Source organism: Fundulus heteroclitus, chromosome 8, assembly GCF_011125445.2.
Source record: "Fundulus heteroclitus isolate FHET01 chromosome 8, MU-UCD_Fhet_4.1, whole genome shotgun sequence".
NCBI lineage: Eukaryota > Metazoa > Chordata > Actinopteri > Cyprinodontiformes > Fundulidae > Fundulus > Fundulus heteroclitus.
In genome coordinates this window covers 15,753,997-15,780,885 of record NC_046368.1, presented here as the reverse complement: position 1 = coordinate 15,780,885, position 26,889 = coordinate 15,753,997, and the positions used below count along the sequence as shown (strand labels likewise).

Sequence of the window (26,889 nt, the reverse complement as noted above, 5' to 3'; positions counted from 1 at the left end):
ATGATCAGAAATGGCTCATTCATAAAAAGAAGGCACAGATACGTAGAACAAAAAAGTAATATTATAATGTACATAATCTTATTTTTATGTGGTTGAAGCACAAGCTGTGTAGCTGGTTAGTGGTTAGCTGTACCGTTCAACTGATGGCTGCATTTCAAAAAGTTCAGATTCTCTACGTGACAAGGTTCAGATTCCTGTTCCTGCAGCAGCTCTGAAGCACATCCTGACAATAATTGGCCTTTTCAGCTGCTCTTGCTATCCTCTGCAGGGCCCTCTTTCCTGCCAATTCAAAGCTTAAAGACCTTCTACTACTAGAACTACTGCTAATAGAACAAGCTAAATAAATCCACTGAATGCTAAACTGGTAAAATGCTAACCTGAAAAATCAATAGAAAGATCACAAAGCTCATTGTTTAAACTCCAATCCGCAAGGAAGGCATGTATGAGACGGAGCTACGTCAGTTTTTCTGGATTTTAACAAATGTTCAGCAATTCATCAAAATAATGACTGAGACATAGGGCTGGGGAAAATAAATTAATAACAACATATATCGTGACAGACACCTGAGTATTAATATAAAATATGTCTGATAAAATGTTCAATAATTGCACTGAACTCCAATCCAGCACCCCATGGTAATCTGGGGGATATAGGCAGAGGAAAGGATTTAGACTCTCAACCTCTCACAGCCAAACTAAGGTTGGCATATTTTAAAGGTTACATTTAAATAGGGCTAGGGTTATAGTTTAAATTCTGGCTTTTTCCCCCCCTGCTCTTTGTTTCAAATAGGTAACAAAAACATTACTCAATAACTATCGATGTCGAATGATACAAACTCTTATATCCTGATACATGTTTCAGCCATATCGCACAGCCCTACCGAGGCATGTAGACAGCACTATCAGACATCCATCTGTACAGTTTAACAAAAAGAAAGAGAAAAAAGGGGGTTAGTTGTTTTTTAAGGACCACCTTGAGATGATGTACAAGTGCCCAGACTACAGTTTTAACTTCAGTTGTGTACAGTGCTGTGAGGGTGTGATGTATGTCATAGTTTTGTGGACCTGTTTCATGATCCCAGTAGTGGTCTTTTACTAGGTGAATGCACACTGATGCTGAAAGGTTGTGGCTTCCACAAGTCAGTGAGCATCTCCTTCATTTTGTACGTGCTCCCCGTACTTTCTACTTACGACTCCCATTAAAACCCAAGAATAGGTCCCACTGCTGTGGCATAGTCTTCAAATTTAATCATCTGATTTCCTGATTTTGTCCAGATAAGGGACAAAAAAAACCAATAGTTGTTAATTTCTTAATTAACTAATTGGGTTACTGATGTTTTCAGGAATTAATTAATCCGCCAAGAATGGTCTGGGGAAAAAAAATACATGAAATAGGATGAAAGAAATATTGCTAAAATTCTCATAAGTATTTGTAAAGTTTTCCGTTCCATCTACTCAGCCTCTAAGTTTCTCCAGACACAATCTCTTATTTTCTGCTTCTCGTCTCAGGAACATCAGACGTGAACAGCAGACCCCCCAGTGTTGCCGACCCCTGGCCCAAGCCCCTCCACACTGTGAAACACCGAGGTGTGAACTTCTGCCCTGCTCCCTGATAATTTTTATGGTCTTCAAGCCTCACTGTTTATGACTCTGCAGTTTGATAAAAGCACATGGAGAGCCAAGAGCCCCAAACAAACTTCAAAGAAGCTTTGGGAGGAATGTGGGCATTTGTTGTTTGTTTTATTATCCAGCACCAGCACTGATCTACTCAATCATAAAGAATCAGCCTGGGAGTGAAGCAGAAGGGATGCTGTGCTGGCTTCAGAACATGTTTCCGACTCTGTAAATGCTATTTGTCTTCACGGTGCTTCTATGGGAGCTTCATTTGTTAGAAAAAAAGCCAAATATATGAGGAAAAAGGTCATTTTAACATCAAGTATTGCAGGAGGATGTTGTGTGCTACAATAAGGATGGGATAACTTGTTTTTGTATTAAACGTGAGTGGAGCAGAGGAAAACATACTTCCCAGATAAATGTCCTGTATTGGTAAAGACATCCATGGCTTAGATGCAAGCGTTGCTTGAGCAGCCTTTGGAGGCAAAAACATTTTAAAAATCAATGTTGTTCATTTGAATTAATGCCATCCATCTATCTTCTTCTGCTTATCCGTGGGTCGGGTCGCGGTGTTAGCAGCCTTGGTAGGGAGGCCCAGACTTCCCTCTCTTCAGCCACTTGGGCCAGCTCCCAGGCCAGCCAACAAACATAGTCTCTCTGTGTGTCCTGGGTCTCCCTCTGGGTCTCCTCCCGGTGGGACGTGCCCGAAACACCTCACCAGGGAGGAAACCAGGAGGCATCCTAACCAGATTCCCAAACCACCTCAACTGGCTCCTCTTGACATGGAGAAGCAGCGGCTCTATTCTGATCTCTAAGGGAGACACCGTAGGGTGACACAATTAAACCCTTAAACATGAATTCGAATTAATGTTTAAGGGTTTCATTGTATGCGTATAGGTATGTAATTTTAACATTTAAAAGGTACTTTCACACCTGGTTTTAACAACAGATTATTATTTTTATTATTATTATTATTATTATTATTATTATTATTATTATTACCACCACCAGTGAATGAAAGTGCATCTTCCTATCCTCCGTATCAGATTGCTTCATAGAGTAATACGGTCTATACCTTGTCTTGTCTTGTGCTTGCCGTGTTCAACTCCAATTTGGTACTTTGAACATTATTCTGGTAAAAGTATTAAAAAAGCGCTACAAGGAAACTAGAACCATACAGTGTGGTGAAAAAATATTTTTCCTATTACAGATTTCTTTGATTTTTCCCTTTTTTTTGTCATAATAAAATGTTTCAGATCCTCAAACTGATTTCAATATCGGATAAATATAGAGTGAGTAATACAGGAGGCAGTTTTCAAAAGACTTGTTGAATCAGGAAACTGTGATTAGCCTCATTTTCTGCAAGTACAATAGCCACACACCAAACTAACTAGTTTCTGATTGGTAAAATAAAGGATTAAATGAACAAAGTAAATCCCTATACACTTCAGAATTCATCCCGCTGCTTCTGTCTTTTGTCACATCATCAATAAACACCAGTGACCCAGTGCCATTGGGAGCCATGCATGCCCATGTCCTCCACCATGTTTTACAGGAGATGCAGTGTGTTTTGGATCATGAACTGTTCCAATTCTTCTCCAGACTTTCTTTTCTTCTTCCCATCATTCTGGTACAGGTTGATCTTAGTCTTATCTGTCCAAAGAATGCTGTCCCAGAACTGGGCTGGCTTCTTCAGGTGTTTTTTGGCAAAGTCAAATCTGGCCTTTCTATTTTTGAGGCTGATTAATGGTTTGCACCTTGCGGTGAATCCTTTGTATTTACTCTCATGAAGTCTTCTTTTTATGGTAGACTTAGATACTGATACACCTACTGTACTTCCTGTAGAGTGTTCTATACTTGATTGGAGGTTGTGAAGGATTTTTCTTCAACATGGAAGTTATTCTGCTATCATCCACCACGGTTGTCTTCTGTAGACGTCCAGGCCTCTTTGAGTTCCCAAGCTCACCAGTGCACTCTTTTTTTTCTCAGAATGTACCAAACTGTTCTAACATTTCTAACATTTGTGCTTATCTCTCTGAAGGATTTCTTCTTTTTTTCAGCCTCAGGATGGTCTGTTTCCCCTCCATTGAGAGCTCCTTTGGTCGAATGCTGTGTGTTCACAGCGACAGCTTCCAAATGCAAACGCCACACCTGGAATCAACTCCAGACCTTTTAACTGCTTAATTGATGACAGGTTAACGAGGGAGGAGCCCGATGCAGTCTTGTTATTTATTTTGCAGTCTTCTGAGTCAATTGTCCTATTACCTTTGGTCCCTTGAAAAAGAGGCGGCTACGTATTAAAGACCTGTAATTCCTAAACTCTTGCTCCAATTTGGATGTGAATACTCTCAAATTACAGCTGAGTCTGGTCTATCTATCTATCTATCTATCTATCTATCTATCTATCTATCTATCTATCTATCTATCTATCTATCTATCTATCTATCTATCTATCTATCTATCTATCTATCTATCTATCTATCTATCTATCTATCTATCTATCTATCTATCTATCTATCTATCTATCTATCTATCTATCTATCTATCTATCTATCTATCGATATATTTATATATGGTGAAGTGTTCTTCAGGAAGCCAGCCTGGCAGAGGGAATTGTCTCTCTGGCTGCTGGTTTTTGTAAACAGTGTCCTGTGAAGTGACCTGAAGGTAACAATCGAAGCAGACTGTATCCAGGATGTGCGGGGTCTGCAAAGATGTTATCTGCCCCTTTTCCTGATCCTGGACCTGTATAATTACTGAATGGAGGGGAGGTCAGGCCCCGTGATTCTCGCTACAGACCCAATTGTTCTTTGCAGTCTGAACCTGTCCTGTTTAATGGATGAGCCAAACCACACAGTGATGGACGAACACAGGAGAGGGTGAATGGCGGCTGTGTAAAAGATGACCAGCAGCTCCTGTGGAAGGTTGTACTTGTTGAGTTGTTCAGGAAGCACAGTCTCTGCTGGACCATATTCTGAACAGCGTCTATGTGTGGGGATCATCTGCAGTCTGAGAAAAGGACGGTTCTAGGAACTGAAGGTGTTGGCCAGCAGACACAATGTTGTTGAGGATGGTGAGTGGAGGAAGTGTGGGGGGGTGTTCTCCTGAACTCCACAATCATCTCCATTGTTTTGAGCTAGTTACGTTCCAGGTGGTTCTGACTGCAGCAGTGGACCAGCTGATCCACCTCCTGTCTGTGGGCAGACTTGTCACCGTCCTGGATCAGACCAGTGGCCGTGGTGCAAACTTCAGGAGTTTCACAGACGGGTCCGCTGAGGTGCAGTCATCTGTGTAAAGAGAGGAGTGGGGAGAAAACACACACACACACGGAGGGGTGCCGGTGCTGATGGCTCTCGTGTGGGAGAAGATGCTCCCAAGCCTCACCTCCTGCTACCAGTCAGTCAGAATGCTGGTCCCCACTGACCAGTGGACCCAGGCCCTGTGAGCTCTTTGAGAGGATGTCTGGGTTGATGGTGTGGCACAGTTGAAGTCAACAAACAGGATCCTGGTGTACATCCCTGGGTGGTTGAGATGTGCAGGATGAGTGTAGTCCCAAGTTGACTGCATGAATGCCTACCCACTGGCCCAGTGAGGGAAGCTGTGATGTCCTTCAGATGGTTCAACACCAGTCGCCCAAAAAATGTCATGACCACATCCATCAGGACTACAGGCCTATAGTCATTTAATCCTGTGATGGTATATATATATATATATATATATATATATATATATATATATATATATATATATATATATATATATATGTAATGTTCTGTTTTGGTTTTTGATTATGTTGCTTCTCTCATGCCTTTGGGTTTATTTCCTTTGTAGTTCTGTCTTGTTTTAGGGTTTAGTCTGTAGTGTCTTAAGTAATCCGGTCCTTGTATTAGTTCTTATTCTGTACTTAGAGTTTTTCCTCGGTCTTAGTTCTATCAACCTGTCAGTTTCATTATTGTTTCCACCTGCCTGTCGTTAATTAGCCCCTCCCTGTTTACCTGTCTGCACGCTTATTTATTCCTGCCTTAGTTCTCTGCTCTCTGCGAGAACGTCTCAATTCATTCCTCACGTTGAAGTGACCGGTAAGAGCTTTCCAAGTCTCTGTTATATTTTTGATGCCCTGTCTGTTTTTGCCCGACCTGTTTTCTGTTTTTGGAGTCCAGTATCTGTTAACCCCAGATCGTGTTTTTGTTTTTCCCCTAAGTCTGTTATTAAACCTTTTTCTTTGAGCGCAGCTCCGAGTCTGGCTGAATAACGGGTTCACTCTAAACAAATCATTATATATATATATATATATATATATATATATATATATATATATATATATATATATATATATATATATATATATATATATATATATATATATATATATATATATATAACAGGACACAATTCTTCTTTTATGACTAATGACTGCAATATAAAGTAGTTTTCATTCCTTGTCATAGGTTTGACAAGGAATGAAAACAGACCAGTTGATATTTAACAATGTGGCATTAAAAGAACTAAACTTTCAGCAATTCCTGTTTTCTCAAAAAAAAAAAAAATTTATAGAGCTAACAATTTACAAACATGTCAAAGAACTAAAACTTTACAAATCAAACCAATGATTTACAAATTAATTATTTATTTATTTCTGTTTTCTTCCTGTAAAAATGTTGAAATCTGAAGAACTTCAGAGTATTGTAGCTCTGGGCCAGTTTGCCCCCCATCGCAGTTTTTAAACAACCATAAGGCGCACCGGATTATAAGGCACACCATCAATTTTTTAAAAAATTTAAGGATTTTAAGAGTGCCTTTTAGTCCATAAATACAGTATTTTCTTAAGATGTTATATTACACGTTAGTCTGTTGATTAGAATTTGCTTGCCTGCTTGTTTTGTGAATTATGGAGGATTAAGACACCATAACTCCAAATGATCTCCTACAAAGTATATATTATTTACCTGAAGTCACAAAATCACATCAAGGTTCGAGGAAACTACTTTAAATCATTTGCTGTCGAAGCTGGTGTAAAACACCTCAAGTCAGGTACAAACTGAAATATGGTTGGTACGATAAAAAAATTTGGTACACAAAAGATTAAAACTTCAAAAGGGCTAAACAGTGATGGGGTGAAATGACCAGCAATCATTAAAAGTACAACTGACTTACTTTCTGACACTTCTTTAACTTTTTAAACTTGATCACATTTATGATGCTCAAAAATATTGTGATTTCAGGTTCTGGGGTGCTTTTTCTATGTTTTCCTGTGAAGTTAGAATGAAATTGAAATGTGCTGTAAATGATTTCATTTTAAAACGTTAAACAACCACCTGTGCAGTGACAGTGCTGGGGTGACAGGCGAGGAGAGCGAAATATATTCTGCTTCTCCACATCATGAGTGTTCTTTCAATGTGTGGTGTTGATTGAAATCTGCCTCTGTGATGGTGTTTAACAGATACATATTTAAGAAGAATACACAATAGACTAAAAAAAGGTCAAATAAATGGTCACAATCAACTGAATGGAAGTCATCATGCTCAGGTTGTTACTTTTGTTTCCTGTGGACTCCTAAATATGTCTAATAAAGTCATGTTACCTTTACACTCAACGGGAAGGGTTAACTTTAGCATCCATCAAGAATCAAGAGAGAATGAGCACAGAGACTTTCCTTTACAGCTACAATTTAAACATTTATCCCCAATCATTTAAGACTTTTCAGATACCTTTCATTGTGACAAAAAAACTAACCTCCACAAGTGCCTCCACTGCTCTACTCCAAATTACCTTTTTTTCCACATTCAGCAATCATTTCAATTTACTTAGCTGATCTTAACAAAATATCAAATATATATTCTGCTTAAATGATTGTTTCCTGGTGATCTGATGCTTATTTAAAAAAAAAAAGCCACCCCAGTCTCTCTCAGAAGTAAAGTGGTTTAATTAAGTCACAGGATCTCCTCCCAGGTTCTCCGGCCTGTGAGTCTGTTGGCCTCTCTGCCCCTTGGTTTCCCCCTGTGTGGGAGGCTGGTGCGTTGGCCTGAGTGGCTGGGAAAGTCCCGTGATTTATGGCCCTTTGCAGGCCTGATTGCCTCTCTGATGATGGAGCCAGAGGTAATGAGGTTCGCTTGCTCCAATCCACTTTGTGTTTGGCAAATCAAGTTTAATTCATTTGAGATTTAAGGCCCCTTTGCAGCCATTGCAATATAATTCACATGCTGTTGGTGGATAAAAGGTAAAGATGCACTTCGCCATACTTTCCACGTTTCCGTTTCAACTTTGCAAAAACAACGCCGTTCTCCATTTTCAATCTGTAAAGCAAGACTTGCTACGGATTAATATTTACCTGGCGAGTCTTTGCCCTGGCCAAGTGTCCCAGACTGCTGGATCAACGAAAATCCAATATGCAGTAGCAGCAAACGTGCATACAGAACACGGGACCAAAGCCCGCATTGATGGCTGCATCATTATGAGGCCCATTCTGAGAGGTTATGCACTTGTCCCAGTCTACATCAGAGGCCCGGGCGGCTCTAGCATATTAAAATCAGCCAACCTTACATATGAGGAGGGACTCACACAATGCACACACAGCACCAGCAGCAGGGCAGTAACTCAAGGCCAAAGGAGGAGGGTTATTTTTATCATGGGCAAAGGTGCCAAATCATGTTGGTATGAAGCGGGCTATATAAATGCAAATTGTATCGGTGGGCTATTAGTCCTGGAAAAGGTTTGCATGTAAATGCCCCTATAGGACCACAGCGGAGCACTCATCCAGGTCAGATTAGCTGGGTTTGTGGCAAATGTGCTGCAAAAAGACATAAGCGAGAAAGAGACAGGGAGAGCTATTGCCTTGTGGTAAGTCGTGGAGAACAAGGTGAGAATTTGAGTAATTCAATGGCCAAGGTGCTTCTGTGCAATTTACTGCATAGGCGAGAAAAAGGTGTTGGAGCGAGCTCTTTGTGCGCGCGAATGCAGGGAGTTTTTTCACTCCGAATCTGTTTAAGATGTTGGGTTTTCTGCAGGACACCTGAAGGTTAACTGTGAAACAGAAGGGACAAGTTTGAAACAGCAAAACCTGAAAATAATTGTGTTTGGATTGTAGATAGTCAAATGCTTGCAGGGTGCAACTATCTGCTTCTATGGCAAAAATATACTTTATGTTTATTAATAAATGCAAAAGTCCCACACTGGAAGTTTGGAAAGCATTGTGATAATGAAAAAATGGATCAACCATGACAAAAAAATAAACAAAAAAATGCCATGCCACTGATGCCCTGAACGGCAACAGAGGATGTGATCGCTTGAAATTAGGATGTGCACTAGTGCAACATCGCCCTCTAGCGTCCAGATGCTAGTATCACAAGCCTTAAGAGGCTCTCTAAAACTCAAAGGGTGAATTTATTCAGTAAACTTCAAACATACATTCTTACTTAAATTGACATAACAATGTTATAAATAACTGCACTTACATACATACATCATACAATACTGTGGTCAGTGACTGAATCTACCTGGGTAGTGTATTGGCATCTTTGTTTACAGATAAAGTAGTTGTATTTAATCAAAAACATATTGGCAAAAGAGATACTTAAAAAAATCTGCTATCTCATCATAAGGACCTCAGAATGACTGCATAGATCAAGTTTAAAGTGCTTCTTCAAGTTGGTCACGACTCCTCAGTTATCTCTTCCGAAACTTAATATTTCTGCAAACCCAGGTCATCCCGTCCTGTACAAGAAAGATAAGAAAAGAAAAGATCATTATTATGATGCCATACAGAACCTTGCCAAAGAAAATCTACCCCTTGAACCTTTTCACAGTTTCTCATGTTATAACCACAAATCACAATCGTTTTTCCTGGGTCTTAATATAACCAACACAAGGTGATTTATCTTGTGTGAAGAGGAAATTAAGGGTCTGCATTGTTTTAGAAATTACATCTGAAATGTGGCACTGAAAGTCTTCTAGAATATGTCCCTTTTAGCTCAGCATTTCTCGGAAGTTTAGTCAGACTGGATGAATGGTCAGACTGTGAACAGCAAGTTTCAGATGTTGCTGCAGATTCTTAGTTGGATTTAGGTCTGGGTTTCTGACAAATGAAAGGTGAGCTTCTGTTTTTCTTCTTCTCTGATTTACCTTGTATTTAGCACTATCTGCTAAATCCATCTGTTCTAACCTGCTTCCCTGTCTCTGCTGAAGAAAACCATCCCCACAGCATGACACAGCCACCGCTTTGGTCCAAAGTACAATTAGTTTTCCTCAACACATAGCATTTTGCGTGTAGGAAATATATAAAACAAAAAAAAAAATCACTTTTGGTCTCATCTGACCATTGCAAATTTTTGTCCCGGCTTGTAGAAAACTGCAAGTCAGACCCCTTGTTGTTTTCCACCAACAATCTTTTTTTTCTGGCCATTTAAAACCAAATTTGTGGAGTGCAAAATAAATAGTTGTTAATTAAACAGAGTCTCCCACCTGAGCAGTAGCTCTCTACAGCTCCCCCAAAGGTGCCTCCTGGTTGTTTGTCTAATTTATCCTCTCCGTATCTTGGAAGGTTTGCGTTTGTGCAACGCTCCATCTTGATTCCTGAGCAGTGTTCTGTATTTTCCTGGTCTTTATGATGGTTTTTGTTCACCAACGATCTTAAACAGACCTCTGAGGCCTTCATAGACCAGCTGGATTCATTCTGATTTCAAACTACACACAGTTGGAAACCTTTAACCAGTTAAGTGACGACTTGAAGCAATTGATTGAACTGAGATTTTAAATTAGGAGTATCAGAGTAAAGGAAGATGAATACAAATGCATGGCTCCATATTTTCATTTGTAATAAAATGAATAAAACAACATATTTTTTTATTCAACTTCAAAATTATGCATCAATGTGTGTTTCACACAAAATCCTAAAAGAATACCCTGAAAGCTTGTAAAGTTTTAGTCCAGACCACCTGACCCAAGACCCTATCGGGACCAAGGGCAGACAAGACCAGTAAGAAACCATGCAATCACGAAAATGTACCTGCTGATGAAAAAATATTTAAAGAATTTTTTTTGCCTTTGACTCATTAGCAAGTTAACCTATAACCAAACTCCAGACAAACTGGATGCAATGGCATGTCAGTAGAGTACTCAGCCACCACAACATTTAACCAAAACGTGTATGTAAGCAGACCTTCAGCTACATCCTACTTGTACATTTGTTTCAGAAGAAGATTAAAAAAAACCTCTACTGGTTACATTTGAATGCAATCAGGAGTATCACAGAAAGTTCAGATGAAAAAGGAGTTTGCAGCTGTGGTCATTTTCTGATCTTGAGAAAAAAAATCTGATTCAGCATATCTGAGACCAAAAGGAAGAACAGGTGAAAATGCAGGTAAGATAAAAACTTTGAAAATGTGCAAGATCTAGACCAGTCATGAGCTCCACAATGGCAGAGGTTTGGTTGCAAGATGGGAAATTGTGAAAAAGTCCAAAGGGCGTGAAAGTTTTTGCAAGGCAAAAGGTATGTAGAAGCCAACGTGGCAAAGGTGAGAGACACTTCCAGAGTTTTTCTAGAAGCAGAAAACATCATGATGATGTTTAATTGCTGTTGTAGGCACGACTGTGGTAGAACCATTTAACAACAGTGACATTGTATCAGTAAATAGTAAACATGGGCCAGACCCGCAGATAGAAAGCAGACTCTGACTAATTGTATATGATTACCAGAAGTCGCCTTTTTTCCTTTTATTCCTGTGACGTCAAAAGCAGCAAATATCACTATTCTGAGTTCAAAAATCGACCGCAAAACACAGTTGTTGCTACTCGTCAGCTCACTCTGCTTGGACCTCTGCTTACACACGCTGCTGTGCTTGCATGCCACACTGTATTTACCTGCACTCCTTCTGCAGTGACGGCTGAGCAGGCCTGCACCTGCCACATGCGATCCCGGATGGTGTGCAGGTGGAGACTCTCCGCCAGCTCCGACGCCGGAGAGGCGGTCATCAGGTCCTGCTTGTTGGCAAACACAAGCAGCGGCACGGCAGCGAGCTTTTCTTCCTCCAGCAACTCGGCAAGCTCCTGAGGGCAAAAAAAAATGTAAACGGATATGCTCTGGCGATCATCTTAGCATATGCTATATAACTAGATAAAGTTTTTGCCAATCCACTCCTCAAATAAAGCATTATGTATTTATACTTCCCGAATGGTCTCTTTTGACAACCTAATCTGGAAATCTATTTCTATTGCACTTTATGTAAGAAGGGTAAAACATTTCTCACCAAACTTGTCTCTTCGAACCTTTTCCTATCTGAGCTGTCGATCACATAGATCTGCAATCCAGTTGCAAAAATGAAGAAAAAAAAACAGCATGTCAGATTGCCATCGCAAATCCTTACTGAGAAGTTTGCAATTTTACGCACCAAATCAACTGCTGGGGTGTTGAAAATTGGACATAACATGGTGTTCCAACCAGATAATGATCACAAACCCTCATCAAAACATACATAAGGCAGAGTAACAACACGGTTGCAGAATGGCCTTTCCAAAGCCCTTACCTCAGTCCTAAGGAAACTGTTTAAACTATGCATACTGTACCAAAAATTATAAGAACTGGGATAAGATATTTGAATAACATTAGAAAAGTATTGATACCAGAACCTTGCTGATGGCCGGGTACAAAAAAAATCTAAGTCAAGGTGCAACTTGGCAGGAGACAATTAAACAAACATAAATATTAGTGCTAGTGGCTATTTGACCCTGCATGGACAAAAGAAAGTCTACAATAAATTCAGTATTTTAATCACTTAAGCCTTACAAAGTAACTGGGCAAATGGATGATTAAATTTCCTAAATTAAAATGACATTCATCACCACAACTAGCGTATGTAACCATCGAGTCAGCACTGCAAATTACTGTTTTCAGTTGGTGGAAGTGTTCATGGTGCTGAACCTACCAGCACGTCTGTGTTCTCAAAATAATTCCTCCAGTACGGACGGATCTTGCGTTGCCCTCCAATGTCCCAAACGTTTAATTTGAACCCCGAAGACTGCACACTCTTTATATTGAAGCCCTGTTGAAATAGAACGTAGATTAGGCCTCATGGGTAATTTAGCCTCTCTCCAGTGAGGTCAACTGATGCATGACTTGACTGTTTGACTAGGAAAGTGACGTATATGGTGGACTTGCACAGTTTGACAAACCCTGAGCGTTTCTGTATGTGCGTGTACATCACTGTACTTGTGTGGGCGTGATGTGGCTGATATCTTCAGCGGCCAGCTGTTTCAGCAGTGTGGTCTTGCCAGCATTGTCCAACCCTAACAGCAGTAAGCGCACCTCCTGCTCCGGTGACTGCTTTAGTCTCCGAAGAATAGACAGCAGGCCCTGCAGGAGGATCACGCCCCACATTAGAGACGGTTAAACCTCAGTGGAAAAGCAGTTAATGAGATGACTTAACAGTATCTTGTAAACATAGAATAACCTCAGAAGCTGGTCCGGAGAAACCCAACTCCCTCAGTCAACAGCTAAAAACATCTAGAGCTTCTTGATGTGGTTCTAGATGTTTGTTATATATAAATAAATACATATTGTGCATTAGTACTACATAAATGGTCAAAGAATCCAATTTAATTATGTGTTGTGGTTTCATTCAGAACTAGAAATGCCCAAATTTCCATTTGGAAGCATTAACAGTTTATTGGGAAAGTAACCAAAACCAACGTCAAAATCCAATATGGCTGCCCTGCATAAAAAAACAGAGATACCTGCAGTTAAAACATTTTAATAATATTAATAATCATCATCTGTATTTGTCATTGCAACTTTTGTACATTCTTTTAGTCCTTAAATATGCTTTGCTGTGTACGTGGAGTCTCTAAAAGTGCAAAAAAATGTAAAGTAGTCAGTCCAAGAGCTGCGTAGATATCTTTATATTCTCTTTGGGTCATATGTTTCAAGCCGTTCAGTTTTCTCTCTTTTCTATTACGTTTTTTTTTTTTTTTTTGTATAACATTTACGTTACATTATTTGCTGCAGAACTGCTGAACTTCCAGGGAGACCCATTATATATGGCGGCGGCACAGGATGAGCTCCAGCACGTAATGAGGTGTCTTGTCTACGTCCCATTTTACCAGTCTCATGAATCTGTCATTTTTTATTTCTCAGAGTTATTTTGTAGTCCAAGCCGAAGGATGTCGAAGCTACAAGTGGATAAGTTATCGGTTGTTCACTACACCGTCCCCCAACATACTCCAAAAATGGCTGAACAGGATGAAGTGGAATGCTCTGCAGCCTAGAGGGGGGTGGAGTGTGAAGAGCCTCATTAAAATTTAAAGAGACAGCACCAAAACTAGTTTCTCTCAGACACACCGCAGAACAAGAATACAAAGGGGGGAACGTGGGGGTAAACTAAACAGTAATTCAGACCCAAGCATTCCAGTTCCACTTTATATAGACCACAACTGAATGACTTCAATGTGAAAAGGAAGAACTAAAAAACATGACATGTCCCCTTTAAACATTTCCTTTGAGGCTGCACCCGTGGAGCAGCCTAAAATGGTTGTGAGCTGCAAACTGTGGGATTCAAACTGGCGAACTTGCACCTTTCCCAGGATGCAAGTGCCCACTATGCCACCACTCCACATGATTCTCCTACATTTATTTATTACATCAGAAGATTTATATTTGCTAAATCTTCCACACTCGTCTGAACCACTCTATTTAGTGAAAATCTTGATGTGGTGTTTGAAAGAACGACATACAGTGAAATTGTTGGTAATAGCTTGCATTGCTAATACCAGTCAGTCTGGTCACCAACCTTAATAACTTAGAACATAAAACTGGAAGCACGTTTAGCTAGGTTAAGATTGATTTGATCTCTTTCCAATATATATTTCTGATTTTAGAGGTAACTAGAGCACATAGTGCTTTCATCGGCTTCAGGCTGTACGAGGAGTTCTCGAAATATTCTCCTGTGCACTTTTAAGAAATTCCTGTTGAAGTAATGATTACTACGTTTAAACAGCTAATCTTTTCAGATATTGGCATTTATCAATTCCAAATCACAGTTAAATCATTCATGTTTACCCTAAAAACAATTTGCATCAACATTTCTCTTTTTAACTGTAAAGGCAACCCAACCACCAGTAGTACATGTAGCATCGTCTGAGAACCATGGAGGTAGAGAGCAAAGGATTTAGCTGTTAGCCTCTAAAGTCGTCTATAAATGTACCAGGTCAAAGACGCTCTGCAGAAGATTAGGCATCTCTAGAAGACCGCATGCAAGGCTTTGATTGAAGCAGAGCATTTTGCTGCGGCAGAGATGATTTGTAATCTGGATTTCAAAATCATTTTTAAAAAGTGATTAATTTTGTTGTTGTTTGTGTGTTTTTATAACGTTCATGACTGTGGTATGTGTTTAGGGGAATTTAATCTGGTTAATTGGTTTTTGGTTTTATAGGGTCAAAGTTACCTAATGAAATTCATGTTATCTTGTTAGTTTATATGAAACGGTGTATGATACAATTTACCAAACTAGGTTCTTGAACTAAGAAAGGAAGTTAAACTACTGGTGTTTATGACAGCCAACAGAATCAATACCTGTCTCATCAACCTTACCAAGACTTATATATAAGTCTAATAAATACCATAGAACTAATTCGGTTTACAGTTCTTGGAAATATAAGTTAGGTATCACAGGTTTTAAATATCTGTTTATGCTGATAAGAATCAAAATAACTCACCATGTTGTCCACAGGTCTCTCTGTGGTCGTTGCTCGGCCCGAGTGGATTAGCATCTTCCTCACCATGTGTGTCGTCTGAGCAGCTGCCAAGCTTTTGTTGCCAGGGAATCGCTGATGTCTGCCTTAACAAAAAGAAAGAGGTTTATCGAAAGAACTTCACAGGCAGATTCATATTATATGTAGATTTATGAAAAAAAGTTCAGTCCAAATTTTGATCAAATCAGTCCAACTCATTCCAATACACAAAACCAACTGATTACACAATACAAACTGGTTAAAAAGTTTTCTAGATCCAGCTGATTGCATCGAATCATTTTAACTGTGCTTGACTGAAACAAGAAAATAAACAATTTCAATACAGGATTATTCTAAAGGCAACACTGGGATAGACTGCCAAGAGATGCATTTAAAAACATCTTAGTCCCGTGCATGATACAATGCATTGGTTCATATCTCACTTAAATTACACACAAAACTAGAATATTGTGCCTTAAAGATCGCATTTTCCTTCCAGTGATGCCATGCTGATGCTTTGGGAAGGATAAGTAATAAACTGAAGTGAGTTCAGCAGAAAGCAGTTGTTTACACAATTACTGATGTCTGTTAACACACACAAAAAAATAATTTATAAGAACTGATGTTTAAATAAAATTAATAAGCAATATTATGACTTTATGTGCAGTATGTGATCACATTTAGGTAGGCCTACTGGACGTTTTTCTGTTTTAATTTCTTATTATTTTGTATGTTTTTTTATTTCATTTATTTATTTTTACAGTGACGTTTTTTGTTATTGTATTCTTTTAAATGCAAGTCTTTTTTTGTTAAAATATAAAAGCAACATACAAACAAAACAGGTCCCGTTTACTTCACCTCCATAGATTTGTTTTTTTTTTTTTTTTTTTTCCGGTTTGCTGCCCAACTTCGAATCTATTTGCGTGTACTATATGAATTTCCCCCCAGTGGGGGACGAATAAAAACGGTTCTATTATGTTTCTATTTATAGCTTTTTAAAGTTTAATTGAGACGCATAACACCTTTTTGTGTAGGGGTAATATTCCGCAGGAGAATCTTGTTTTGCGTTTGTTTTTTTTCCCAAACACGTCCACACAGCGCCCCCTACAGTTTGATGGCCGTCCCACATTCATATCCGTACTGGGGAGTGTTTCTCGGTCAAACAACAAAAACATGTCTGAGTGTGACAGACTGCACCGTTAGTCGGTAGCTTTTGAGCCACCCCGCTGTCACCGCTGCGATCCGACCGACTGCTATATGGTTCCCGTCGTGTTCACGGCAGATAACCCAGAGAGATGCCACATAAAGCACTGGGATCCATTGTAGGTCTTCTCTGTACCGGGACCTGTCTGGTGCAGGTAAGCCCGCGTTTCGAGCTCACCCTCTCGGCGTAAGCTCCCACTCCAGACCGCTGTTTCGGGGCTCGGTGGAGGCCCGGCCTGAGATTCTTTTTTGTCTCTCCTCCACAAAGGAAACTGGGCACGGTTCGCTTCTGTTTACCGTGGGTGACGTCAGTTAGCAAAAGTTTTCCTTTATATTTAAAGAGTTATATTAACGACGGGGCTTATTTTCTACCTCAAGCACACGTGCAATGGCGTTTTATCGTCCAAATGTTGACGGTTCGAGCCGACGGCGTTAAGATTAATGTTAGCCCGCTTTGCTAACGGGTAACCGGCGAATCGACATATTTATTCATAGCCGTTGACGTTAGCTTGGCAGCCCGAGCCCGAACTTATTGACACAACTTTCCACTGCAAATAAATTGTTTGCGCTTCTTTGCTAACAGAGATGCCGCTTTCAAAGATAAACTTTGGACGACATCTCGACAATAGTTCAACTATAGTTTGTCGTGGAATTGCGTTGTCGCATATATTTAAAAAAAAGAATCGCTATATCGAAAATAAAGCTAGATTAATCATACTTTTGCCCCGGGGTTGTTTTTTTTTATTATTATAATGTGTTAATTTGGAAGCTAGTAGACGCTACAGATAATAATAACTTGTCACTCAAACAACCACAATTATTTTAGTGCGTCGTTTTAGCTGCTGCTTTTATTCAGTTATCTGCTGGCGAAAAGTAAAAGCATTTTTTTTTTTTTTTTTTGGACTCGAAGCAGGAAACTGCATTAGTCTGCTTCAGTGCATAGCTGCCAGAAAGGTGCAAACGCATATAGAAGGTGACATTGAAGTGACAATGAGAAAGGGCGAGCTTTGCTAGCCTTGTATTTGTTTACATGAATATTTGCTCTGTCTCCCTCTGTGTCTACCTCTCCTGTGTGCTGAAGGGGAAGGAGTTCTGTTCGGGGGTAAATAATGAGCAGTACCGCTGTGAGATGGGGTACTGCTGTGGCGAGACAGAGTGCTGCACTTACTACTACGAACTATGGTGTAAGTACAATTGTTTAGTGTTTCATGTGAGCTTATTGAAAATAAATGAATAATAATAATAATAATAAAAAAAAACACTCACAACGAAAGGGAAAAAATGGTTGCCTTTGCTTGCTTGCTGGAGGTAGTACTATATTGGCAACAAGATAATAGAACTTGTTATTGTTGTTCAGTCAGATGCTCTCAAGGTTCGTCCCCAGCTTAAAAAAAAAAGTTTGATTTTAGTGTTTTCAAGGTCAAGGTATTTGTAATTGTGGTAATTCACAGAAATTGCCAAGGTTCCTCCTGCACACAGTCTGGAAAAGATTAGAAACTAATTAGATTCCATTTTCCAACTCTGGATAAGTGTAGACAAAAGAAAAACAGTTAAAAATGTCCAGACTTTGTTCCCTATATTGTTATTATTTTGAAGACAAAATTATACACATTTTTTTATTGATTTCAGTCCCTTTTAATTTCTTACAGCAAGACTCAAGGTTTTCTCCTCACTGTTTGTTTTAGCTCTTGAGTTAAAGGTGTAGTGCACGATCTTCTTTCGGCTCCGACTCCCAGGGGATCACCTTATCTACTGGTTGTCCCACATGCCAGTCATTGTGACGCACATACGTATCGCCCAAAGTGCGTGCACACTCCTCGCTAGTTTCCTCTTGCTGCACATGCACATTTCTAGTGTTTATGTATCCAGTTAGCTTTGGTGTTAGCCGTTCATCGTAGCGCCGCTCCTCTCACCGTATACTTTGAAAATACCTGAGAGTCGCAAGAAGCAAAGTGTTTTAGAAGTTTACGAGAAGAAGAGTGTATTTGAAAGTTTTTTTTCACGCGATCCCCCTGTGGAGCAGAAGAGCAGGTAAGATGATCTTGCACATGAGCAGTTATTTGAAAAAAGGGACTTGGGAGTTTCTTACCTACATTCCTGAAAATCTTCCACTATACCTTTAAATGTTAAAGAAGCCACAGATAACCGTGCACTGTAACGAGGCTAAGATCAAACTGAGGCTGTTCCCTCCCACAGGGTTCTGGTTGGTATGGACGCTAATCATAATGCTCAGTTGCTGCTGTGCGTATCGACACCGGAGAGTTAAAATGCGTCTGCAACAGGAGCAACGACAACGTGAGATCAGCCTAATGGCCTATCAGGGTGCTTCTACCTCCTTCATTACCCCTCCACCACTCAATTTAAGTAAGTAGTCATTTGGACTTGGGTTTGTTTTCAATCTTTTTTTCTTTTCTTTTTTGCAACACTAAGTAAAATCTGGTGCGACCAATTGCTTTAACTTGTGTGTAGTTCAATCTTGCTATAAATACAGCTTTGCTGTTAAAACTTCAGAGTTCTGTTAGATAACTTGGCCCATGGAAGAGGACAGTCTTTGTTGAAAGGAAATCATAAATAGCGTGAACAAACGGTATGATGGAGACAAAGGAACACATCAGACAGGTCAGAAATACTGTTTTTGTGTAGTTTAATGCATTGTTAAGTTATATAGTTAATATATCCCTTTAAACATCTCACTAAGCGCTGTTCAATCCCCCATTCAAAAATGGGAAAGGTACGGCACAGTTGCAATTCTTAGTAATTCTGGAGGAGCTGCAGAGATCTACACCTCAGGTGGAAGAATCTGTTGGTTGACTATTGGTCGAGCAACAAGTTTGGCCTTTTTGGAGAAGAGATGTTTATGGAAGGAAGACGTACTGTTTAATGTCTGCAACAAGTCTTGTAAGGGAACACAGTAAACTCTGGTTAGATGAGAGAATAACTTACATTTTCGGCATACATGCAAAAATGCTAGATGTGTGGGCACAACACCCTGAACACACCTTTCTCACCTTAAACGTGATAGCAGCACCATCATGCTATGGGGATAAGTCTATTTAGCAGGATAACCAACACAGTTCAGAATCGATAATAAGATGGGCTGAGCTAATTATGGGATAGTCATTAAAGTGCAACTCGCCCTTGTACCAGAGCCTGACTCCGCCCACATCTAATATTTGAAAAAATGTGCCTAAAGGAGGCGGTACTCGGCGGACCAACGAACGTGCCGGGGGGGTGGGGTGCCTGAATGCTAAGCTAATAAATCGCTTACCTGAGAATCGATAGATCGCAAATCTATTCCAACTCGCCACGGAGGCATGTACGAGACAGAGCCGCTTTTATGCCCCACAGCGGCAGAGCTGCTTACGTCCGTTTTTTCTGAGTGACGTCACAATATCTTTTGAGCAAATAGCAATACTGATTCGGGATTCAAACACGAGGAGGGCAACACACACAGGTTTTAGACCCAAAACCAGAATTTCAACCCGCCATAATTAGTCAAAATAATGACCGGGACATGTAGAGACAGAAGTTCACCTTCCAGCCGGACAACAACCCTCAGCATTTTAGCCAGAGCTAAAGTTCATTGTTGTACATCGAATCATATTCATGTGTTGTGAGCCAGTCAGAGTACAGACCCATTATTTTTCTCCATTACTGTCTTTACATTTTCCAGTTCTAATCCCAAACATTGTCTTCTCCTGTTTATCAAAGCAGCATTTATTTTTTTTCTTCCATTTTTAGTGCAGGAGAGCAATAATCCGACCGTTGTCCGGATCTCGTCACACGCGGCCGATAAAGCCTTTTGTGTGCCGAAGTCTAGTGGCAGAGCTGAAACCGCAGCAGGGACAGTCGGCGGCAGAGATGCCACCTTAATGTCAGCGGTTACTCTGGGCCTCGGGAGGAAAAATGATATCATGTCCATTAATATCACAAATGGCGGTTGGGCAAGTTGCACATTTGTCGGGGTCTTAAGGCCCGCAGCAGGGCATGCTTGACTCCGAGTCAAGAGTGAGAACACAAACTCCGGAGCTGCACGCATATGTAGACAGTGACTCACACAGAGACACCGGCAACGTCCGGTCATTCAGGCCTTCCTTCCAGATCTGTTTTTAAAAAAAAAATGGAAATAAGCCAAAAAATGAAAACTACAGTATGTAATAGCTTTAAGGACAAAGGAGGAGACGTGGACCGTTTATAAGGTTGTGATGGTGTTGTAAGTTAAAGAAATTGCTGCAAACGTTTTTGCAGCAATTGGGGGAGAAAAGGTGTTTTCCACAATTAATTGCAACCAAAAAACACAAACACTGATAACCCTCATGTTATTGCCGCCTTGGTAATCCGCCTTTCATCGGGCTGGTTTTAGCACAGCAATCCTTGTATCTTGTTACAAATGTGTCGAGGCAGCATTTTTCTGAAACCAAAAAGCGGCGCTCTCTAGAAGGCTTGCCTCATTAAGTAGCTAAGCCGTGCCACTTTCTTTTCTTTTTCTTTGTTTTTTGCTACTTGAGCAGTCAAGATATTTGTTTTTGTTTTTCCGCCCAAGTGTGGGGAAATTCACAGGGGTCATGGTCTTTGGGTGTAAACAGCTGGCCGACAGACGGGGGAGGGGCGAGTGTAACTCTACGCTGCACACAACCTGATGGGCCGCACTTTGCAGCGATTATAATAAAAAAAAAAAGAATCTGGAAGAAGATTATGATGGAAAATCATTGGATTTAAAACGGTTACTTATTTACAACAAGCCTAAACCAGGAGATCAACCGGTGCTGCTGCGGGTTAGGTGCACAAATGTTTATACGGCTGTGATTTTGGACTTTGACTTTCAGAATGCTCTTTTTACTGATTATAGGAGGTTCTGAGGTAAACTGGAGATTGCTGTTCATCAGAATTTAATGCAGTAGAAAATACTGACTGTTTGTCTGCACCCGTTCTCCTGTGCGGTAACAGGCAGCCGTTAAACATAGATCTGTTTAAAAGTTCTTGTTCTTATGAAGAAAATGGTCTTTTTAAATGTACCTTAGTCCATCCAAAAACCACAGATCCACATGGCCTGTCATCATCCATATATGTACTCACTTCCTGTTTGAGAGGCGCTGTTACAAAGGCACTTTGTTCTTAAAAGTAGCTTTTATTCTTATTTATCTGCTTTGAAAAACGAACAAAAGAACGATCGTGAGTTATTTATTTCACATCCTTTCTAATATTAGTCGAATCTTAAATATTCCGTCAGATATATTCATACCCTTTTACTTTAAAATTGCTTTTGAATTCACCTGCTCTTGACCCATTTGATGCAATAAAAACAAAAATCTAACGGCTTCTCGTTTTATGATCCTCAGGATTCTGGAATGACTGCAAGCTTCCCGACTACGAAGAGGTGGTAGGGCACCCTCCGACCCCCCCTCCCCCGTACTCTGAGAACCCTCCTGAGTCAACTCCGGCGATCCCCCCCCAAATTAGCCAGCCGGTCTCGGTGTCCGTGCCTCAAATGTTGCCTGGAGCAGAGCCAGCGGCGGACCGCCAGGCGTCGGGCTTCTCCCCAGACGCGGGGGCCATGCCCCAGCCGGTCCAACCACCGTGCCGGGAAGAGGGGAACGTAGACGTTGTGCTGCTGGGGGCCGCGGCGGAGGAGGAGGAGGAGGAGGAGGACGAGGAGCTTGTAACTCGACGCCGGCATGTGACCGGCGACTCAGGGATTGAGGTGTGCGTTTGCCAGCTGGACGTAGACGAGGGCTCAGGGCTGGAGGAAGAAAGCGACGAGGAGAACCGGATGTGCAAAGGCGCCGGCAGGGACTGCTGCTCCGGACACCCGCAGGAGGCCTTCAGACCCAAGGAGTGCACCTCCGAGCCGCCTAGCCAGGCGGCCAACACCAGCACTGGAGACCACATGGTGTGATCCGCAGCGTAATTAACCAGCACAGCGATGCAGCTTCCAGCCTCACACAGGGTGATAACCATTGGCATCATCGTTGGCACGGGGGGACGTCTAAGCTTTAGTTCCCTGGACTAATATTAACACCATGATGATGTCGACTAATCAGTTCTGGCTTTTGTTTAGGACAGATACGATGAGAATGTGGGCAAAGCCTGATTTTTATTTAGTCTTTTTCCAATGCTTTTCACAGCGGTGGATCCAGCAAACATTTAGATGCTCTGTTGGGTCATCATTTCTTTTTTTTTTTTTTTTTTTACCTTCTGTTCAGTGCGAGAACTTCATTGAACAGCGAAAAAGAAAGGAAGCGGTTGTTCTGCGGGATTGAAAGCAGAAGTGGCCGTTTCCCTCGCCGTCTCTGCCGCGGCGCTGCTTTCACGTTTTCATTTCTGTCCCCAAAAAGCCCCCTCGCAGAGACTCGGCCCGCGACGGCCGTCCAGAAGCAGGCGGGAAACATCTGCGGGGTCCCCGCCGTGACCGAGCAAACGAGGGATGAACAAACGTCTTCAACGGCCAGCTTGATTTAGCAAAAAATTAGAATCAGATTGTTTTTTTTGTTGTTGGATTTTTCTGAGTCCTCGCTGTGAAATCTGGGTCACAGCTGCACGGCGACGTCATCTCTTAAGGTCACGGTTGGGAGGGGGACTAAACACTCGGGCAGAGCCTCTCGTGTTTTAAACGTCACTCTGATCTCTTCTTCCGGTCTGCTATCCATACTGTTGTCACCAGGGCTGCGCGGTGTCTAATTCAAATGGTGAAAGTGGTGCTCTTCATTGTAGCTGTGTATCGGTTGTTGTGCATGTATGCATGCGACCTCCTCCCTTCAGTTCCTAGCTGCAGTAAATTCATAGTACTAACAGGAGGAAGTTTGTAGTCCAACTAAAGTTTTTCGGGGGGAGCTCAACGTCGGTGTTTTATTTAACTTGTGCTCTCTGAGGGGATTTTTTTTATTTTTTATTATGTCGATATTGAAGGATTTTGTCGCTCTTTGCTTTTTCATCACATACGCAGCTATGCTTGGGTAAACGCCACAGGTTTCAGCCTTCCCCTGACTGGCTGTGGGGGCGTACGCCGCTTGTAAAGAAACGTTGACATGTATGCTTTTGAGATCACTGACGTGGCGTAACACTTTAAAGCACTGATTGTTGTTTCTTTTATCTTTTTCTTTTTTTTTTTGGGTTTGGTTTGGTTTTGCACGAGGCATGACTTGGGTGTTCATATTCGAGTGAGTCGTCCGATCCGATCGTTTTCAGTGCTCGCTTTGCTCGTCATTCACAGTGATCTTGGCCTGCAGCGGCTGATAAAGTCAGCAAAAAAACTATTGAGAGGTTACAAATAAATAAATAAAGATGGGTTGATTCATTTTGGATGTCTTGATGTAGTGTCATTGATTAGCGGTAACTAGGTAGCTGGTGCTGTCCTGGGTGTCTTTTTTTTTTTCTTATTTTGTTTTTGTCGTAGAGCTGTTAGTGAGAAGGGATTTGCAGTGGCATTTTTCCACTGGCAGCAGAGGCCAGTAACATTAGCAAGTTGAGATTGCTGCGACGTCTGCTCGACAGCCGATTTTTAGTTTTGGCACGACCACAAAAAATGCTCGCAACGAACAGCGTGTTCCCCCCCGCCGGCACGCCTGGAATATAAAATAACACCCCGCGGCAGATGGGGGAAGCTGCGGCAGAAAGACATTCCTACACAGGCACTCGTTCTGCCTGAGACAAGCTTGATGTGCCAGGAAATAAACATTTTAAGAATGAAGTTTGGCAGACGATCAAGCTTTTTCTTTTTTTTCTTCTTTTATACATCTGCTCTGACTGTGTGCAAAGACTCGGGCCACCTGACTGCAGAAGTGCAGGCACACACGCATTGCAGCCGCTCTAAGATCGTCGCGTTATGGAAAGTTTTGAGTAAAAAAAACAACAACAAAAAACACGTTTTCACTGCATTTACACGAAACCATCAAAGAAAAAAAGTAGAACATTGTCTAATTACTGTTACTTAAAGCAGAAGAGCTCATTCTGTTTCAGTTTTGAGTCGCAGAGTTGAGCATAAATGTGTAATAAACTCGTCCTAAATTTAATAGAGGAAAAGCGTAGTAGCCCTATTTTTTTTTATTTTTTTGCCAGCTGAAAGGCAGTGTGCAGCAACAGGTGGGGAAGGGGGGCGGCGATGCGTTACACTCAGCTTCAAAGCGCTGGAGAAAACGTCAGGTGACCGGTCCAATCACAGCTCTTAAACGGATAACGGGCCGAGTGCCTGAGTCCGACTTGCAAAACTTTGTTAAAGCGGTTTAACGCGTCCAAACAGTTCAGTCTTGCTTAAAAAGAAAGAACGCTCCCGTTCGAACGACACAGAGTCATTTTCATGTGCACGACACGGTGTCACGTCAGGGCTTGCGCACATCGAAATGAAAGCGTTTGCTCTCTCCACCAGCCTGCAGCAGATTGTTTTTCAGTTGCTTTTTTTTTTTTTTAGGTTGTGGTTGTATAAGTTAGAGAACTGCTGTAGCAAGAATGTAGCAGAGTAAGACGGCGCAGCACAGAACGTGTCAGGACAGACCGATGCACACAGAGACACACCAGACAGACGCAGAGACTGGATTAAACCCGAACCAATCTTTGCCACAGCGCCGCGTCGCTTAACAGGTGCTTGAACACGAAGGACTTTCTAACGCGGCGGTGACCTTTGCAGAGGAGCGGTTACAATGCGAGCATGCCCACACACCCCTTTAAATTTTTTTTTTTAGTGAACCATGTTTGTTTTTTTTTTGTTTTTTTGACAGCACACCCAAAGCTGCCTTGTTGCATTTCTATAGAGCAGATGTCCTTGGTTAGATCTGCACAGATAATATATATAACCGCTGTATATTGAAACAGGTGTAATATTGCCTTATCGGAGTAGATATAGTCGAGCGTTTTTTTGTTTTTTTTAATAAATTGTAATATTTGTGTAAGCATGGTTGTAGTAGAGAGCAGAGGAGCACCGTTGTGTCAGTAGAAGGTAGCGTTTGATCTCGTTCTGGAAACGGCTCTGTGGAGGATGTGGTGTATAAACCTCTGAAAGCCACTGAACTGAAACGGTTGTCGAGTTAAAACGTACTCTTGTCTAGTTAGCTGTGGCACTGATGAAATGTTCAGACCAGATTTTTGAGCTTGTGCTCCGCTTTTCTTCTCTTTTTTGACAAACAAAGTCCTCTTTATTGTCCGCTTTTGATCCGAATTGTAAGGCGCCCATAGAAACATAGACATTGTACATTTATATAGGTGTACATTAAAAAACAAGAATGGTCCCATCCTATTGAGTTGACGGTGTACAAATCAAATGCATGACTTAATGAGAAGTGACTGGAAGGGGACAAATAGAAGAGGCACTACGACTGGATAGCGTGCGTTAATGCGGGACACAGTGAAGAGTGCCTGGTCTACGCAAACTCTCATTTGTCCATCAAGATCCAGGCTTTCAGTGCAGAAGATAATAAATGACTGGTCATCTTCCTCAGATGATTCTTGGGATGCCTTTTCTTCCTTCTCCTCCTCCTTGTGTCTTCCCCTGCGTTTTCCTCCTGCGGATGGGGTCTCGTGCAGATAAAAGGCAAAAAGGCCCGCTTTTTTTTTTTTTTCTATGTGTGCGTTTATTTTATTTCGTCGGTTTGTTATACGAACCGACTTGGAAGCAGGACGATGAAAATAAGATTGTGCTGTTATTGTTTTTTTTGTTTTGTTTTTAAGATGCATCTTTGCTTACAGTGCCTTGCGAAAAAATATCCACACCTCTTGAACCTCTCCACGATCTGACATCCAACAACCACGCATTTCATTGTGTTTTATATTTTGGGATTCCACGTGTCAGACCAACACAAAAATGGCGCATAAGTGAACCCGAACTGGTGCGTTGTTTTTTCAAAACCTTCAAAAATAGGGTCTAAAATTTCAGTTCTGTTATTGATTATAAACAATTATATGAATGCACACTCAGGTGGATGGTGTTTATAATTTGTAGCACTTTTACTTTGGGGTATCGTAGCAAAGGGATGTGAATAAAAAAATGCTCCTTATGCTTTTTAGACCCATTTGTTTAAAAAAAGAAAAAAGGAAAACTTTCCTGACTTTTTCCTTTCCACCTCACAGTGATGCCCTTCTTTGTGTTGGTCTATGGCACACAGTCCATATAAAACACTTCCAAGTTTATGGTTGCAATGTGTCAAAATGTGAGACGTTTCAAGAGAGATGGATACAAGGCATGGTGCGCGTGTGTAGATTTAAAAAAAAAAAAAAGATAAGAGCAGGGAGGAGGGGGGGGGGGGCAGTGAGTGTGGAGGTCAGGATGGGGGGGTTCTTTGGTCTGTCCCTCCTTGGTTTCCTCACGTTTCCTGAGACTAAGGGCTAAACATCGGTCACGCTCAGACATCCTTATACTTCACTGAGGGA

General features: G+C 41.2%; 2 protein-coding genes across 5 annotated transcripts in view; one reads left to right on the top strand and one right to left on the bottom strand.

Moving 5' to 3' along the window:
* Positions 1-8,975: 8,975 nt before the first annotated feature.
* The window catches only part of LOC105930800 (ADP-ribosylation factor-like protein 3), a 25,043-nt gene continuing 7,129 nt past the window's right edge, over positions 8,976-26,889 (bottom strand). The window contains exons 1-7 of one of the 4 annotated variants that reach the window (XM_021319802.2): positions 16,906-17,067; positions 15,316-15,437; positions 12,815-12,958; positions 12,531-12,647; positions 11,856-11,906; positions 11,470-11,655; positions 8,976-9,324 (exon numbers count right to left, since the gene is read on the bottom strand). In XM_021319802.2, the coding sequence (XP_021175477.2) occupies positions 9,277-9,324; positions 11,470-11,655; positions 11,856-11,906; positions 12,531-12,647; positions 12,815-12,958; positions 15,316-15,381 (612 nt within the window). In that variant the 5' untranslated portion in view covers positions 15,382-15,437; positions 16,906-17,067 and the 3' untranslated portion in view covers positions 8,976-9,276. Of the gene's footprint in view, positions 9,325-11,469; positions 11,656-11,855; positions 11,907-12,530; positions 12,648-12,814; positions 12,959-15,315; positions 15,438-16,352; positions 16,403-16,905; positions 17,068-26,889 lie in introns of those variants that run through there. The other 3 variants (XM_021319803.2, XM_021319801.2, XM_036140175.1) reach the window with 3 other exon arrangements.
* On the top strand, positions 16,466-23,828 carry wbp1 (WW domain binding protein 1). Its single transcript, XM_012869166.3, has 4 exons — positions 16,466-16,688; positions 17,615-17,717; positions 18,730-18,897; positions 21,873-23,828. Exons 1-4 carry the CDS (start codon positions 16,626-16,628, stop codon positions 22,427-22,429), a joined length of 891 nt encoding a protein of 296 aa, XP_012724620.2. The 5' UTR covers positions 16,466-16,625; the 3' UTR covers positions 22,430-23,828.